At 34.7% G+C, this 18,075-nt stretch overlaps 1 protein-coding gene across 1 annotated transcript; it reads left to right on the top strand.

The window, feature by feature from the left end:
* Positions 1-12,873: 12,873 nt before the first annotated feature.
* Positions 12,874-15,163, top strand: LOC120171904 (probable pectinesterase/pectinesterase inhibitor 33). The gene is made up of 2 exons (XM_039179512.1): positions 12,874-13,762; positions 14,431-15,163. Exons 1-2 carry the CDS (start codon positions 12,874-12,876, stop codon positions 15,123-15,125), a joined length of 1,584 nt encoding a protein of 527 aa, XP_039035443.1. The 3' UTR covers positions 15,126-15,163.
* The last annotated feature ends 2,912 nt before the right edge of the window (positions 15,164-18,075 follow it).

Below are 18,075 nucleotides of genomic sequence, written 5' to 3' on the forward strand. Positions count from 1 at the left end.
TATTAATGCTTTATTTTCAAATATTAAATTTTATTATTTATTTGTTAGAAGTTTGAACATTTCTCCTCACACACAATACTTGCATTGCATAAACATAATCTCTATAACTGAGATTTGTCCCTTTTAAGTGGGAGTGAAAGCGACGTCTTCGTGAGAATTTATTCTCTGTGTCAGACCTAGCAAGTAGCTTTCGAGGTTCATATGCTCTATGTCTTCGTGGGAATTTATTCTCCGTGTCAGGCATAAAGAAATGTGTCCCCTTGAATTAAACTCGGTCCGCTTAAGTCTGTGATGGACTAAGATTGAGGGTTAGTAGCCCAAGGGGGCACTAACAAGGACAATTCGGGTACCTTTACTCTTAGAACCAAAACCCTGCATATAATAAACCTCTATCTGTAGGTGTACACAAAGGATAAAATCTCTAGCTTTTAATTTGATTTATTTTCTTTTCTTTTTTCTAAATAAATACATGCGAACTAGTAATCATGCGGGTAGGTAATTTTTCCAAACAAAGCAGGGAACTAGAAAGCATGATGTTAGGATTTATACTTTGATAGATAGGATTTTTTTTTCTTTCCATTAATTGGTACTAACCAATTTATTTTTCCTTTCTCATTTTTATTTTTCATACATTTTATTTTGCTTTAACTTGTTTATATTGATTTCTTTTGTTTACATTGCATGATCATGGCATAACCAAAAGGTGTTTACTTGAAAGACTATTCATCAAATTGGAAAGAAATTATAAATGGACAAAAAGTTTTATGATCAAACAAAATATGATGCGGCCAAGGAAAGACATCCTGAAGAAACTCTGAAGATAGAAATGAGCAATGCATACAGAGATCCTGTTATATTAATACCAAAAGTACTCCACAAAGATTCTACCAAATTGATACCAAAAGCAGTCTATGGTAAGAGCATCAGTCAGGGCATTCAGAGTGGAGAAGGTTTTTATGAAGCTCAAGCATGTTATTTGAAGGACTTGAATGACCAAAACAAGAAATTGAGCACAGAAGTGGAAATCATGCATGCAGATTTCCAAAAGATCAGTCAAGCCTTTCGAAATGCTGGTATAGGAAACACTCCAGAAGAATGGATAACAGGGGTCACTAAGTTGAAAAATAACTGCAACATATATGAATATCTTGTCCAAGAACTTCTTGAACATAAAAGTTCTCTTACAAGGGAAAACGAACAACTTTGAGAAGTGACATGGAAGATAAAGGAAAAAGAGAATGTCATGGAAGAAGTTGCAGTCCAGATAAGCAATATAGAAGAAGTTGTAGTATAGACAAGCAATATGGCCCATAAGCTAATAGACTAACTTGGCATTAGAGAAGTTAGGAGGGAAAGTTATCCCCTATAGGTAAATTTTTGTTGAAGTTAGGACTGAAAGATGTCTCCTGCATGTAAAAGTTTTGTTTGATGCACGGAAACTTTTGTGTTCAATGAAATTTGTTCTAAGATGATCACTCTTGAGTAACACCTTTTCATATATACATTTGCATTTCACATCTTTGCATTTGCATTTTTGTTTTGTATTTATACTTTTATGTTTGCTTTTGTATTGCACAATTTGCATTTTTATTGTTACATTCACATATTTACATTTGCATTTACATTTTGCATTTTTTTCTTTTTTACGTTTATATTTATATTTTCATTTTTGGATTTGCATATTTGCATAATTACATTTTATTTCAAACTATTCTACATGCATTTAATCATGACAACGTGGAATAATTTGCGGAGAATTCCATGACAAAATCAAAGTGGAGTTAACTTGGTCTTCCTAAAGAAGGATAATAGCCATGAATGAGATTTTAGCAAGGGTTGGTAGAATTGAGAAACTACAAGAGCAATTTATCGAGACACAACAAAAGATGATTGGTCAAGTAAAAAAGTTCCAGGAGGATTCAAAGGAACAACTGACCAAATTGATGGACCTGGTGAATATTGTAATCCATGGAGAGAAACCCTTAGAGTATCCTGTTGTGAAACATTTAAATGGGATTATGAATAATGTAGATGATGCAATGGAAACAAATGATCAGAACTTTGCCAGGGAATGTGAAAATTCTATAAATCTCCAAAAATTGAGTATGACCCCAAAAGATGAGACAAAGATCAAGTTGAAGAGAAGCATAGAAGAAATTTCAGTACCATTGAAGAAAGCTAAACAAAGAAAACATCTAGATCGTCAGTCACAAGGTCTTCAAGAAAGTAAAGAAAACAATTGTAATGTGACAGTGATGTCAGGGGAAATTCTACCCAAGTTTCCTTCAGTTTCATGCAGCAAGTTATATCCTGAGTTACTCAAAGCCCATCTTATTAGCCCATGTCAGGCTAAGCCTTTGTTTCCTCCTTACCCGAGATGGTATAATGAGAAAGTCTTTTGTGAATATCATGCTGGAATCCGAGGACACTCCATCGAGAATTGCGGTAACTTCAAAAGACAAGTTCAAGACCTTTTGGTTCATAAAATCATAAGAGTGGATATTAACAGTCAATCCATTTTGATTAAACAATCGGGATTCAAACCCCACAATGAAGTTAACACAGTCAAGGAAAATGAAGATCATACAACAGAAGATATTGAAAAGAAAAAAGGCAAAATTGAGGAATATAAAGTATGTATGACAGATTCAACTCCTGATACTTCTCTGATACTAAAGAATGAGAAAGAAATGAAAAGAGTGGTAATTCGAGATTGGCCCACAGGTTTAAGAATGAATGGAAAAAATGTAACTCTGAAGAAACCTCAAACATTTGTATCAGATATTCTGAGGACAAGTGAAGCAATGGGCAATATAAAGAGTCTGGTGAATACTACTCCAATCACAGCTGCAAGATGCATTCAGAATCAGAACAAAATTTTCATCACCAAAGGAAGCTGTTCTGAATATAAAATTGAGCCCAATTTCCACTCGGGGAAGAAGAAGATGATGATAGAGACTGATCAGGAAGAAGCAAAGATTTTTGCATTTGCGGGTTTATCCAAAGAAGTTGACACAAAAGATGATCAAGAAATGGGGGGCAAATGAGGACAAAAACCTTAGTCCTATTACACACCTAACATTATAGTGAGGCATGATAGATAAACAAGTGGAAGTTGATATCTACCACTGTAGTACCTTTCTACTTTCAGCATCTTGTTTGAACTTGTTTTTTGATCCTTTTCTCCGCCCTTTGTGCAATAAATAAATTTGTGTTGTTTTTATGGTTATGAGCAAGGAATTAAGTTTTAATCTTGAAATTCTTGAGTATCAGGTAGATTAAATATTCTTTTAATTTTTCAAGAGTTATATATCTGTGGCAAGTGGTAAAGTTATATCTTCCATATCCCATCCAACGCCAATTACTTGATCCTTACAAAACCAAATCCTGACACTACGATTATCTAAGACTCTGAAGAAATATCTCTACATATATTTGAGAGACCAAATCCAGATGTTTACTGGTTTATGATACTACCTTCCACCACATACACGACTTCAAAAGTCATACTTTTGTCCTTCCAAATACAAAACCATCATAAACCAAATGACCTCAAAAGAACCAAACTTTCAATTATCCGTGAATCTTCCTGCAAGAAGAGACGAGATGAGGCATTATGGACCAGCTTATCAAAGATAATTTCGAGTGATTGGAGCATACTCAAAGAAGAAGAAATGATTGATTTAAATAAATATATCATGCATTAATTACATTGTTTTCATGTAAATGAAAGTTAATCTTGAATATTCATCCTCCTGGAGATACATCTTTTCAAAAAAACTTCTATGTATGAGACGACTGAACTTTGTGCACAGTTTAAGCATGCAAACTCATTGACATATCACCCAAAGATGAATGAGGCAGTTGAAGGAACAAATAAGAACATTAAGATGATCATTACAAAGATCACTGAAACTTACAAGGATTGGCACGAGAAGCTACCTTTCGCCTTATATACATATCGAAATACTGTTCGAACATCACTGAGGCAACACCTTATTATTCAGTATTACCAATTTGAGATACCATCACTTTGTATCTTAAAGGAGCTAAAATTAGAGGAGGCTGAAGGGATCAAAGCTCGGCATATGCATCAGAAACGGATGATGAAAGATCACATCCGAGAGAGTTCCAAGAGGGTGATCTAGTGTTTAAAAAGATCTTGCCTATACATAAAAATTTCCGTGAGAAATGAATGTCTAATTGGGACGTCAAATATTGTAAAAAAATAGGCCTTTTACGGAGAAGCATTGATTTTGGCAGAAATGAATGGGATAGTTATGAGAAACCAAATAAACTCAGATTCTGTCAAGAAATATTATACTTGAAAAAAAAAGGAAAAAAATAAAAAAATGAAAAAATTGAACCAAGATGGGTGACTCATGGAGCCTCAAGTTACAAGATTGATCAAGTATAATTAATTCAAAGATTTAGATTCAATAAGAAGCGCAAGAAATACTGGAAATGAATGAATCTCATGAGAAAATCCCCAGAAAAGCAGAACCAAGTCAAGTAAAGCAAGATTGAAGGCATCTAATTAAAAGAGAATATCTTCAGAATTCATTCCGCCTCTCAAGATTGATTTTTATTTGAAAAAATTGGTTTTTAAAATCTTTAATGCATGATATGAAAAATGATAAAAGGGGGGTTCAAGATGTAAATTTTGAATAACATCTTGAAACCAAAGGAGGATTCAAGTTGAAAACCTGAAAAGGTGGCTCGAATATTAAATGGTGCAACAACGACATAAGAGACGATCTTAAGCTCTTAATGAAGCACCACACATCCCAAAGATGTTCCTGAGAGTCAGACAAAAGAAGTATCTCTATGATATGAGCATAACAACGAGAACTATCTCTACAAGATGAGTATAACAATCATTTCTTCAAGTTAACCCAAAGAGACATATATACTGGACTAATCTAAGAGACCTTACTTTACCAGAATCAGCCTACACCTTAAATCAGTTAATAGTTTTGACACTTGCCATAGGACTATGATTTTTGAATGATTTAAAAGAGTAGTTGATTTATTTGATGTTTATTAATTTCATGTATTATGATTTAATTCTATTGTGAACCTGAAAAGGGCAATACTTTACAAAATTTTGTCATTCTTCGATAAAGAAAGGAGAAAAAACATTTTCAAACAAGACAGACTCAAATGAGGAAGGTCCTTGAAGCAAGTTGTTGCCTATTCTACCTCTATTGAAGAAAAAGAATAAGTCAGGCCAAAATGATGAAGAACTTTCTTGAAAGTAAGTGGTCCAAGAAGCCATAAAGTCTGGATAATTGAACTTATGAAGATCTCCTGTAACATTATTAGCAATCCATCAAGAAAGATTATCACTTATTTCATGCTGAGGGCGATAAGCATCACCAGACAAATTATTTTCCCCAGCCATCAATCCTTGTTCTCTAAAATATTACATCACAGAGTTATAAGTCCCATTAAGGTATATTATGGGAATGAACAAGTCCACCATATGCACTCTGGTTATACTGTGATACTGGTTCAAGTCTTGATGCATCATTGCTGCCTCTTCCATGCCGATTATTTTCCTTGTCAGGATTATATCCATTATGTCCTTCAGAAGATTATTGAACTTGAAATGAATGACTTATGGCACAGAATAAGACATTGGAACATATTCTACACTTGTATGCCTTTCATATTAGGTAACATTGGTTACAGGATTCCAAAAGTAGAGATAATCAGTTTTACTATCAACTAAACCTTTCTATGGTTTGGGAAGAGTGAGATATGGTAGTGCGTATCTTGGGGTTACAAAAGAGAAAGTTGTTGTGGAAGCCATTGCAAGAAAATGCACCAATAAAAATCTTCTAGTTCATCCCGATGATGTTTATTTCTTCCAGTAAGGTTGTTACACTGGATGCCACCGACAACAAGGTCGAGTCCATCAAATCTACTCATCAATTGCTCTAATAGATCACCATTCAGTTTTTGCACATTTCAAGGATATGCTAAGACAGTAGAAGGCAACCTCTACATCACTGATTCCAGAGAAAAGAGATAGAACATTGATACCACCGGGGAACATATCTCTAGAAGATCCTCCTCATGTATGGTTTTTAAGGAAACCTAGAAGCATTTCCACCTCATCAGGCTCAAGTGGAACAAATTTATTCCTTCTGACCCATACCATATTTTAGTTTCGACACTCATCAAGAACATACTTCTGGACACTCGAAGGTGGATCATCGTCATAAGCTTCAAGAGCCTTACGGATCCTTTCTGTCAATTTGGCACTTCCTGTACATGTTTGTAAGCAGTTCAGCTTTGTTCTTGGATCCCAAGAAGGTCACCATTTCTTTGTCAACGAAAAAGCATCATGAATGGTGCGCGGAGGAAGAAGAATAAGAGGAAATATGTTCTCAATTGGCAGATTATGAATATAGCCCCTTTTTTTCGTGCAGCAGCACAAAAATACTTCGCATCTACAAATTTTGGCTCCACATTTATATAAGTACCATAACATTTCTTCCCAAATACAACTGGATCAAATACCACGTTATCATAGTAGAAATAAGGAGGCCCAATAGCATCTTCTGGAAGTGTTCTTTGAGTTATCTGATCTGGTTCGGTGAGAACCTCAAAACCAATCATTGGAGTTGAAAGATGAACTGCATGATCGTCTTCATTAAGAAGCTTCTTTTCAAGCTTCATCTGATCTTTCCTTTTCCAAAGATCATAGCCCGAGTTTTACCTTTTCTTGTAATTGGGGTCATTTCATATTGATTTCCTATCTTCTACTGGAAAAAATGCGTCAGTAGCCTTAGCCATTTGAGCAGCACATATAAAATCTATCAACTCTGCAATTGATGAATCCGGACCACATATCTCCATGATTATTAAAGCCTCAGTCTCTGAGTACCCCATTTTCGTCAAATATAACAGTTTATTCTCCTCATCAGAATCAAAATTCAGGATTTCCTCGGTACAGTCTGAAATGAATTACCAAGCGATTTACACCATTCTGTCCAATTAGATCCCTTCAGATCCAAAGAATGGGCACCTCATTCGGAAGAGGCACATATCTTAGACATTTCTGTCAGAATGATTGATTACTTCTTAAGTTTGTGACAACATGAAGAGAATTCCTCAAGTTACTTTACAACACTGCTGTTTAGTGACATCAGAATGAGAGTATTCAAGATAAACATATTTGGGGCACAGATAAATCCGCAAATACCCACAACAATACATTGTCAAAATTGGACCTCGTGGGGATCATGAAATTCAAATCAAACAAACATTGAGAATAAGCCTTACAGTTTAGAATGTGGGGGCGTTTTGAAAGCCTAATTAAGATAGATTCATGCGGGATATCTTGAAAGCCCATTTCAACCAGAAATAAAATAGTGGGGCATTCTTGGAGGCTCATCTCAGCAAGAAGTAATATTAAACACACTTTTAACATCTGTAACGAAAAATGTTGGAACATTTTAAAGATTAATTCAGACAGTTCCATGTGGGGTATTTTGAAGGCTCAGATTAACAAAAAGCAAATGTTGGGGCATGCTGAAAACCCATTTCAATCAAAATCAGAAATGTTAATGCATTTTGAACGTTCATCTCAACAAATATTAGGGCATGCTAAAGGCCCACATCATCCTGTGTCAAGATCATTGCCTTGAACAAATATTTCCAATGAGATAGAAATGTATGAAGAATGAAAATGGAGAAACAGTGACAGTCGAGCTGATTATACATAATTGCTTCTTTCATCAGACAGTTACACTAGGGTTCTGATGTTTACTCAGCAAGTATGGTTTCAAATACCCAATCTTCTTAACCATGTATCACATGAAATCGTCTTCTTTCTTAGGCTACACTATGGTTACAAGGGTAAAGATAGTCCCCAGGTAGACCATTCGATCCAGGGTTCAGTTCCTCAAAATCTCAGCTTTGAATTTTGCATTCTCTGTGTCGGTGATGATTGGAAATATTTATTTGAGATTCCTGGCAGTTAGTTTCAACCGTACTGTTGGGGTTACAAAGCTTTTTTTCACATCAGTTTTTGTTTACTTGATGACATTGAATAAAGAGACTATGTTTACGTATATTACCCTTATTCCTGTTGTTACTGTGGTTATCATTATCAGCCAGGGTGAACTGAGTTTTCATCTATTCTGGTTTTATCATGTGCGTTTCATCCCCAGCGGCAAGAATTCCATGAACATCCTTCTGTACATGGTTCCTATAGTTGATGTGTTTCTACTTCCTACAACACTCGTTGTGGAAAAAAATATGACCAGTATCACTCTGGTACTTACCTGAGACGATATCAAGATCAATTGGAATCTCTTATTCAATTCATCACTAGCATATTTTGTGAATTTGACCAACTTTTTGGTCACGAAACACACTAACCTCTCACCTGTATTCCCCATGAGTTTTGTTCTTAAGAAGTCTTGTGACATCATATAAAAGCTTTGAACACTGAGAAAAGAGCTTCCTTAACCAGAAATTTATGCAGAAGCCATAGGAAGAGATGAATGCGTTGTCAAATGTTTTATGAACATCTGGACAGAAACCACATGAGAGGATAAATGTGTTGTTAAATATTTTCCGAACCAGTGATTATGGTGCCGAACCAATGTTGCTATCATATGGTGTTTTCATTTATTGATCTGAGATAAAATTTTCTTCAACCCCAAGGTTTGAAATGAGATATGATGAAGATTTCTTTCCACAAAAGGGAAGAAGAAATTTTAACAACAAGAAACTAGTGGATCCAAAAAATGTTGAACGACAGGTTGTTGTTAAGCATCTCGACATGATATGGTCCAAGTTGCCTTATTGAGATTTGATTAGATGTGGAGACATGAAGGAATTAAGATACATCCTCCTTATAATGTGTTGCAAGAGTCAGATCAAAACAGATGTTGATCTCCTAATTAATCCCTGCTGAGTCAGGTATATCTACATCTATATTCCTCAAAGATGATAGATTTTCTTTAGATTTTGAATTTTTACACAAGTCCAAGAAAAGAAAGCCGATGTTATCAAAGATGATAGATTTTGTTTTTAAAGATGAAAGCTTTATTGAATTTTTAAATTTCTAATAATAGAGACAATTTATAATTAATAAGTACCAATTTGGGATGGGTGCTAATCCTTCCCCAAACGTAATCGACCACGAACCCATTTTTATTATTAAAAAAGAATGAATTTTTGGTTAAAACGCAGACCATTTTATCTTTTAACTGATGTTTTCCTAAAAACTCTTTTAAAAGATATTTTTTAAGTATTCAACCTATCTGACCCAAAAGGCCGATGGCGACTCCTTAAAATATTTAAAAAAAAACTATTTATTCACATTATTTTCCCGCCAAGTAAAAATTTCGTGCCCGGACGAAAACCGGTTACAACATTACTATTGTAGGAAAATAGAAAGAACATTGGAGGTATCGGCTGTTCGTAAATTCTGACTAGATGACTATTTAGATTTCAGAACTGCTAGTGTTATGGGAAAATTAGGAGGTTTAATTGTGGTGTTGAACAAAACTTTGTTTTCAATCAAAATTTCGATTGTTAATAGGAGGTTTATTTGTGTGTCGGGTAGCTGGTTACTTACAAGGATGAAATCGACAATTGTTTGTGTTTATGCCCCTGGAAATGTGACTGATCAGATGGATCATTGGAGTATTCTCTTAAGCCTGAGGTTAAATGATTAACATTTTTGGATAGTTGGTGACTTCAACGTGGTGAGGAGTAAATCTGAGAGAAGCGAGTGTGTGGATTCTCTGTCGGGGACTAAGGAGTTCAATAAGTTTATTTCAGAATGCAGGCTGGTATATATTCTGGTGAAGGGGAAGAAATTTACTTGGTCCGATCCTGCTCAGAAGAGGAGTAGGTTAGATAAATTCCTTGTGGACGAACAATGAGTACTTGGAAATGAGAACTTTGAGCTAATTTGCCTGAAAAGAGTGATTTCTGACCATGTAGCAGTGTTGTTAGTAAATGGAAGCCTTAATTGGGATCCAAAACTATTAAAAATTTTAAATGAGCGGCTTCAAAAAAAGAAAAAAGAATACAGAGAGATAATTAAGTTGGTATTCAAAAACGATCAGGGTAACGGGTCGGAGATACATCAAACTTAGAAGGTTAAAAGGTGCTTTAAAAAGGTGAAATCCAATTCATGCAGGGATTTTAATGTCAAGGATAAGATTTTTAAAGGAAAGGTTAATGATTTAGAAGAAGTTGGCAATTGCGTGGATTTGAGTAAGCATGATCAACATTTTATAAGTTTAATAAAGAAGGAGCTTTGGGAAGCGGTTAGATTCCAGGAAGAATTTTGGAGAGAGAAATCACGAATAAAGTGGCTTGCACTAGGGGGCTCCAACGCAACTTTTTTTCAAAGGGCGGTTAAATTTCGAAACCATAAAAGCAATATTAGAGGGTTGAGATTCCAAAAGAAATGGGTAACTGATCCTAAGAAACTGAAGTGAGCTCAATTAAGTCATTTCAACATCAATTTGGTTGCTCGAATCGAGACTGGAGTGCCATTTCCATTTTGAATTCAAGTCTATATCTATAGCATAGGCTAATACGCTGAAAGAGCCGTTTACCTCGAGGGAAATTAAAGAAGATGTTTGGTCGTGCGATGGTTCTAAAGTCCCTGGGCCTGATGGGTTCAACCTTTACTTCTTCAAAGAATGCTAGTCCCTTGTGAAAGATGAATTAAAAGGTGTGTTCGACAAGTTCCACAAATCTGGCAGGCTTCCTCTAAGCTTGAACTCATCATTTTTGTGATTATTCCGAATGTAAGAAACGCATCTGTTGTGTCTGATTATAGGTCAATTAGTTTGGTCGAATTGGCTTACAAAATCGTTGCTAAGGTATTATATAGTAGACTGAGGATGGTGTTAGAAAAATTGATTGGAGATACCCAGTACGCTTTTATAGCAGGTCGTCAGATATGCGATTGAATTTTGGTAGCGAACGAAATTATCCATTCTATGGCTTCAGGTCGTCTGATTATAGGTCAATCAGATGTCCTTGTACCTAGCCGGCACAAACTAAATCTCATTGAAAAAATCTTATTTTTATTTATTCATTGATTGAAGTAGTAGCATACTCTACGTAGCTACATATCAGCACATAGCCCTTGATGATTTAGGGAAGGATGGTGAAGGTCATTGTATTTCACAAGATAATCATTCAAAAGCTATTTTTAATATTATTTTTGAGAAATAATATAGAAATATTTTTAAAAAGCACATTAGGGTCATCTTTAATCTTGCATTTATAATTATTGTGTTCAGTTAAATAATATTATCGAAAGTATTTTCTGGGATTACTATTTCTTTATATAGGTTGAATATTAAGTCAATCTTTTAAATACTGATGATATTTTCCTCATCAAATTGTAAGTACAACTTATAGTATTTAAACTTTAATATCTATAACATGTGTAACATAATTTGTCACTTAATTTTACGTCATACTTTATGGTGGTATTGTACATTAAACATGAGACCACAATTATAGATTTTAGTCCAATATAAGATAAAATATTTATTTTATATATTATTTTTAAAAAAATAAATTATAAATTGATAATTTCACTCACAGATGATCTTCACAAAATTAAAAAAAACAATTCTTAAATTTCAAATTTTGAAAAATAAATTTTTTATTAATTGAAAAATACTTTTTAACTAAAGTTGAAAAGCTACCTCATTAGTATAGTACTGTACTTTTGAAGAATAATGCTAATTTGATCATACCCAAAGCAAAGTGATGTTTAAACTCTAAGGGCGAGGGCACATTCTCCCTAAAACAAGGATACTGCAATTTTTAAGCAGAAATATCAACAATCAAATAAAAGTATTTTTATATATATAAAAAAATCATTCTATGTTCATGAGTGAAAATTGAAGCCTGATCATATAATCAAAGGTTTGCTTCAATTACTTAATTCTTAGCTGGATCAAAGACTTGAGTTTTGACATTAGTTGTTTTCCATGGATAAAAAATTTAATAATGAAATCATTCAGAATAGTAAATGATTGAATACGCGTGTATGTTTGACATTTCATAGATTAAATTGTAAAGTGAAGGGTTTGCTTGACCTATAATTTACAAAGCACATGGTGAAGCCAGCTTTTGTGGCCATTCGAACACGAGTGATGGAAGCATAATGGTTACTTCCTTTAAAGGCACTGTTGCTTCCAATGTACACGAGCTCAACAAATGAATACCCTATATATATACGGGATAATAAAAGATTACTGATTCGTATCTCTTTGTGTAAGGAACATGTTCTCAATATCTCAATTCCACTCAACCGTTTGCTTAACAATTTCATTATTGTATTGATGGACTCTGTAATAAAAGCGAATGTTATTTTCTTATAGATTCTGAATTCGAAATATTATGTTTGTGTAATGCGTATACGTTGTCAATAAGTTAAAGAAATTTTAAATATATACTATCTTGTAATCCTTCCAAACTATTAAAAGAAAATAATTTCATTAGGACCAACCAGAAAGTACATGCATCCTCAGAATCTAAGGTATTTTTTTCTTTTTGAAAAAAGGAACTTTATTTTCTGGTTTCCTTGATCAATTATCTACTGTTTACGTAAAGAATGCCAATGTGTATATTATACTATCATAATTCAATACTACCACATAATGAGCAAGCAAAGCAAACGTTTTCTTGAATTTTCTTTGTATCTTGCATTTGCAATTATTATGTCATTTTCTTTGTTCTGCAAACAATCTAATCTTTCAACCCATGTCCATTTCTCCTACCTAAAGATATGTAGGACCCTTAAATACTCAACAATCCGATCAAAGAAACAAAAGCAAAAAAATGAACGTTCAAGGTTCACCATTGGCCATGGAGATTAAGACGTTAATTTTTTTCATATCACTCACTTCAATTCTATCCATGGCGTTCTCTAGGAGTACTCGAAGCAATATAACATGGTGGTGCAGCAATACTCCGCACCCGGAACCTTGCAGATATTTCATGAGCCACGGGCACGGCGCCCACCGTTTCGCTCCGAAACACATGACTCAGTTCCGGAAGATAATGGTTCGACTGGCCTTGGATCAAGCCATCATAGCCGGAAAGAACACCAAGGGGTTCGGCCATAGTTGTGAGAATTGGAAGCAGAAGGCAGCATGGAGAGATTGTCTCAAGCTCTTTGATGACACCATTCATCAACTCAACCGTACTCTACGAGACCTGGAGAGCAGCAGCAGGAAGAAGATGAGTTGCAGTGATTTCGATGCACAAACTTGGCTTAGCACAGCACTGACCAACATCCGAACATGCGAATCAGGGTTCATGGATTTCAATGTTTCAGATTCTCTCACTCCCTCGACATCCAATAACATTTCCCAAATGATTAGCAATAGCTTAGCTGTTAACGGGATCTTCTTGCGTAGGAAAAATCTTACTGAAGTTTTACCCCGTTGGCTCTCGAGGCTCGATAAGCGGTTGCTGCTGTCTTCGACAACAAAAGCGAGGGCACATCTTGTGGTGGCTAAAGATGGTTTCGGAAATTTTCGGACGGTTCAAGCTGCTTTAAATGCTGCCGCAAAGAGGAAAAGGACTACCAGGTTTATTATATATGTAAAAAGAGGTGTTTATCGGGAAAATATTGAGGTTTCCACTACTAACCTTAACATTATGCTGATTGGAGAAGGCATGAAACGTACAATAATCACCGGCAGCAGGAGTGTCGGCTCAGGTTACACTACCTACAGCTCTGCTACTGCTGGTACAATAATTTGATCTCCATCTCTCTCTTTTCTTTTCAAAATTTAAACACTTAATTATATTAATAACTATCATGCAATCACACGTTCACTTCCAGAAGATTAAAACCTGGAACTATCTGGTGGAGAATTTCAACCTGAGAATTTTCAGGGTCTCAATATGTCCTTATCGCACTTAGGGTTAGGGATATAGATGAGATGAGGCATATAACATGTTATTTGAGTTTGAATCAATCAGTTCTCGATTTGAATAAATATAACTTGAGTTCGAACTCGACTCAAAAAGTTAGAGAACAACCCGAAAGTATAATATGTTATATTTTTAGTTTTTGAATTAAATTATTAATTATAATATTAAAATTTATATGTTATTTTTTCTTTAAAAATTACAAGGTTTTTATATACTTAAAGTTCATGTTCAAGCTATAATCAAATGAGTTTGAGAATGCTTTGAGTTTAAATTTTTCTAGCTCGAATCGAGCTTCAATTTTTTTATTTTAAGTTCAAGTTGAGCTTGACAATTTTAAGCTCGCTAGATTTTGATTCGAGTCTAGTTTAATTTTGAACTTTTCGAATTGAGTCGAACTAAGTAATACTCGAACTCGACTCAGTTCGTTTACGGCCCTAATTGCACTATATTAAGACTAACATTTTGAGTTGCTGACGGTAGGCATCGACGGCCCTGGGTTCATGGCTCTGGACATGACATTCAGCAACACAGCAGGGCCATCAAAAGGCCAAGCAGTTGCACTCCGATCCGCATCTGATCTCTCGGTCTTCTACAGATGTGCCATCCAGGGATATCAAGACACCCTCATGGTACATTCACAGCGCCAATTCTACAGAGAATGCTATATCTATGGCACCGTAGACATCATATTTGGCAATGCAGCAGTAGTTCTACAAAACTGCTCCATCTTTGCCAGAAGACCCTTAAAGGGACAGGCAAACATGATCACCGCACAAGGCCGAAACGACCCTTACCAGAACACCGGGATCGCGATCCATAATTCGAGAATTTTAGCCTCAAACGATCTCAAACCGGTGGTCGGTACAGTCAAAACATACTTAGGGAGGCCATGGCAGCAGTATTCTCGGACGGTTGTCCTCAAAACTTATCTTGACATCTTAGTTAGTCCTTCGGGGTGGTCGAAATGGGGCAATTCTGACTTTGAACTTAATACATTGTACTATGGGGAGTATAAGAATTATGGACCGTCGTCTTCAACTAAATGGAGAGTTAAATGGCCTGGTTTTCATGTTATAACTAGCCCCAGTGTGGCATCACGTTTCACTGCTAATAGCCTTATTGCAGGCGGATCATGGTTACCGGCCACTGGTGTGCCATTCACTGCTGGCCTATGAAAATGTACTATACAGACCAGAATTGTCATTATTCATTGTATTTAATTATTTTTACTTTGATTTTAGTTCGTTGTGAATACATTCTTGCCTATGATCAATAAAATGCGTTTAAAATTCTTTTTATTGATACTTTACTAATTGGCACTAATAAGTAGGGCTATAAATGAGTCTAGTAGAATTTGAGGCCATTAAGTTTGATTTTATTTGAAAACTTACAAGTTTAAATTTGTCAAGTTTGACTTGTACTCGAAATAAAAAATTAAAGTTAGACTCGACTTGAAATAAAAAATTGAAGCTCGACTAAAACTCAAAAAAACTTAAACTCGAAATATTCTTAGACTTAGTTCGATTGAAGCTCAAATTCAAGCTCGACCTTAAACCTTAAAATACATGAAACCTTATATCGTATATTTCAAAAAAAACATTTAAATATTAATATTATTAATACTTTAATTTAAAAAAATCTAATACATTATTTTTTCGAGTTACTCGTGGATTTTTCGAATCGGATATCAAGTAGCTCATTTCGGCTCGTTAAGAATTCGAGCTCAACTTGAATCTATTTGCTTTGATATTTGATTGAGCTTTGATCCAATTAATCTCAAAGTAACTCACGATCTATCCATCTCATTTACAATCCTACTAATCAATATTAATGTTGGAATATTTTTTGTCACGCAAAATTGGGTTAAAATACAAGAGAGGGAATAAACTATGAAGTCCAAGAAGGCGTGAGACAACTAATAGCCAGAGAGGAGCCCAATAAAAACAGAGCCAGTGAGCTCAATTACTGAGAAGACTCAAACCCAATGACTCTGTTCGCACCAAGAAACTGGCCAGGTTCATTTAAAAAGAAAAACAGGTCTCGTTAAAAAATCTTTTCTACCTAATATTAAAATGTTGGTCCTACGAGGAAAAAATGCCTTAAATATATTAAATTAAATAAATCATACATCGGTTAATACCTTTGAAGAGATAATCTCTTGATACTCCGAATAAAAAAACAACAAAGACAAAGAATAAAGGGTTTATTTAACTAAACAATCAGCAACCTAATTGTAAGAACTTAACTAAAGAAATATGAAAACTATCGTGGCAATCACAACTTTATAATAATTTTGTGCGTTGAACCTTAAAAAAAATTAATTTTGTGAGTTGAAGATTAGAGGTCAGAGAAAGGGTATTAAATAAGGCAAACAAAACCTTTCATTTTTTATTAAAATAAATACTTACTCCATTTTGTGATACCCAGCGGAGTCACCAAGCTATCGTAACCGTTCTTCGGGTAACCCCAAAATTGGGCTTCGTCTTTAATAAAACATGCAAGAGCCGCCATTGATCATTTATATTTTTTACATGTTAAATTAAAATTTAAATATTCGATTCAAATCACTTACCTTTAATTGATTTTAAATTTATCCTAAAAAACGAAGCCAAATGAAAATAAAATAATAAAATAAAATAAATAAAAGAATATTAAAAAAAATAAAAAAAATAAAAAAATAAGTTTAGGGATTGAATAAAAAATAAAATTAAAAGGTTAAATCGGAAAATATGAGGAGTTTGTGGGCAAATTAAAGTTAATTGGGGGGCTACAATGAAAGAAATAAAAGTTAAGTGTCCAATTTTTAAAAATATAAAAATATAAACGAGGATTAAATTGAATAAATTAAAATTTTGAAGGCAAAATTATGCATGGTGACCAAAATGAATTATGCATCAAAATATCTGGGACTGTGAAAATAATTTAACTATTTCATAATTACACAATGACCCTCCCTATAAATACACCTCAAAACACAAAAAAAATAAACATCTTATTTCACCCAACTGAGCCCTCTCCTTTCTCTAAGTTCTCTCTATCCTCTCCCCTAATCGACTTATGGTCGACCATCACTCCAATGATGCCCCGCCTCGCCGACCACAGCTCCGACCACCACCACTGGTGGCTGAAAACTTAAAACCTACCCAAAACGTTCTCTACACCACCCCAACACCAAAACCGAACCCCAGGTCCCCTAAAAATCCCTTAAACGACGTAGATCTAAGGTGAAAGATTTGATTTTTTACATAGTGGCCTTTTGTATTTCAGTGTCCTTGTTCCTCACAGTGGTGCTTTCCGTCGTGCAGCTGAATCTATTTTCTTCGTACCTTGATATTTGCGATGGATATTCAAATATGCTTTTTTCTTTTTTTTTTTGCTTGTGTAATGTTTGGATGGTTTTAGTTTTGCTTGTTATTGCTTATATTTTGTTTGGTGTTTTTCTTGTGATTTTGGTTGTTTGGTTGTTTTCCGATTGATCCTTTTTGACATATTAGGTGGGGGTATTTATACCCCACCGCCGGTGCTTGTTGTTTCAGCCCCCAATGGGTTGTTTCTCTCGTTCCCATTATTTTTGGGCCGTTCGGTCGTGAGTACGACCGACAATCCAATGATAGTTCAGTCCTGGGTCCTTTGGCTGGGAATCTCGGCCGGTCTGTTACCACATTGGCGCGTGGCCTTCACGTGCTACTCCTGATGCTTCCTGGCCGTTGGATCAAAGGGCCAGATCCAACGACCCTTGGTCGTGCGACGCTCCTTTTCTAGACATAAAACCCTAATCGGGTTAGGGCTGGGTCAGGCCCCTTACCCGATTGGGCTTCTGTTGGAATGATTTTGGACTCTTTTGGGCCTAAAATAATAAAAGAAAAATAAAGAATAAAGAATAAAGAATAAAATAGAATAAATAAAAAAATAAATATAATTATAATAATAAAACTATACAATATAAAATATGTTTTCAAAAATCGTTTTTAAAAAAATTATATATTATATGTTTTCAAAAGTATTTTTGAAAGCTATATTATATACGTTTTCAAAAATGCTTTCAAAACTATATATTATATGTTTATAAAAATGTTTTAAAAACTATATATTATATACGTTTTCGAGAAATGTTTTTAAAACTAT

This window comes from Hibiscus syriacus, unplaced genomic scaffold, assembly GCF_006381635.1.
Source record: "Hibiscus syriacus cultivar Baekdansim isolate YM2019G1 unplaced genomic scaffold, ASM638163v2 tig00111837_pilon, whole genome shotgun sequence".
Taxonomy (NCBI): domain Eukaryota; kingdom Viridiplantae; phylum Streptophyta; class Magnoliopsida; order Malvales; family Malvaceae; genus Hibiscus; species Hibiscus syriacus.

What these genes read in the sequence shown, in the direction of transcription:
- LOC120171904 (XM_039179512.1), top strand. Translation starts at nt 12,874, where the DNA reads ATGGAGATTAAGACGTTAATTTTTTTCATATCACTCACTTCAATTCTA. An exon ending in CTACAGCTCTGCTACTGCTG is followed by an intron (nt 13,763 to 14,430) that starts GTACAATAATTT and finishes TGCTGACGGTAG; the next exon opens with GCATCGACGGCCCTGGGTTC.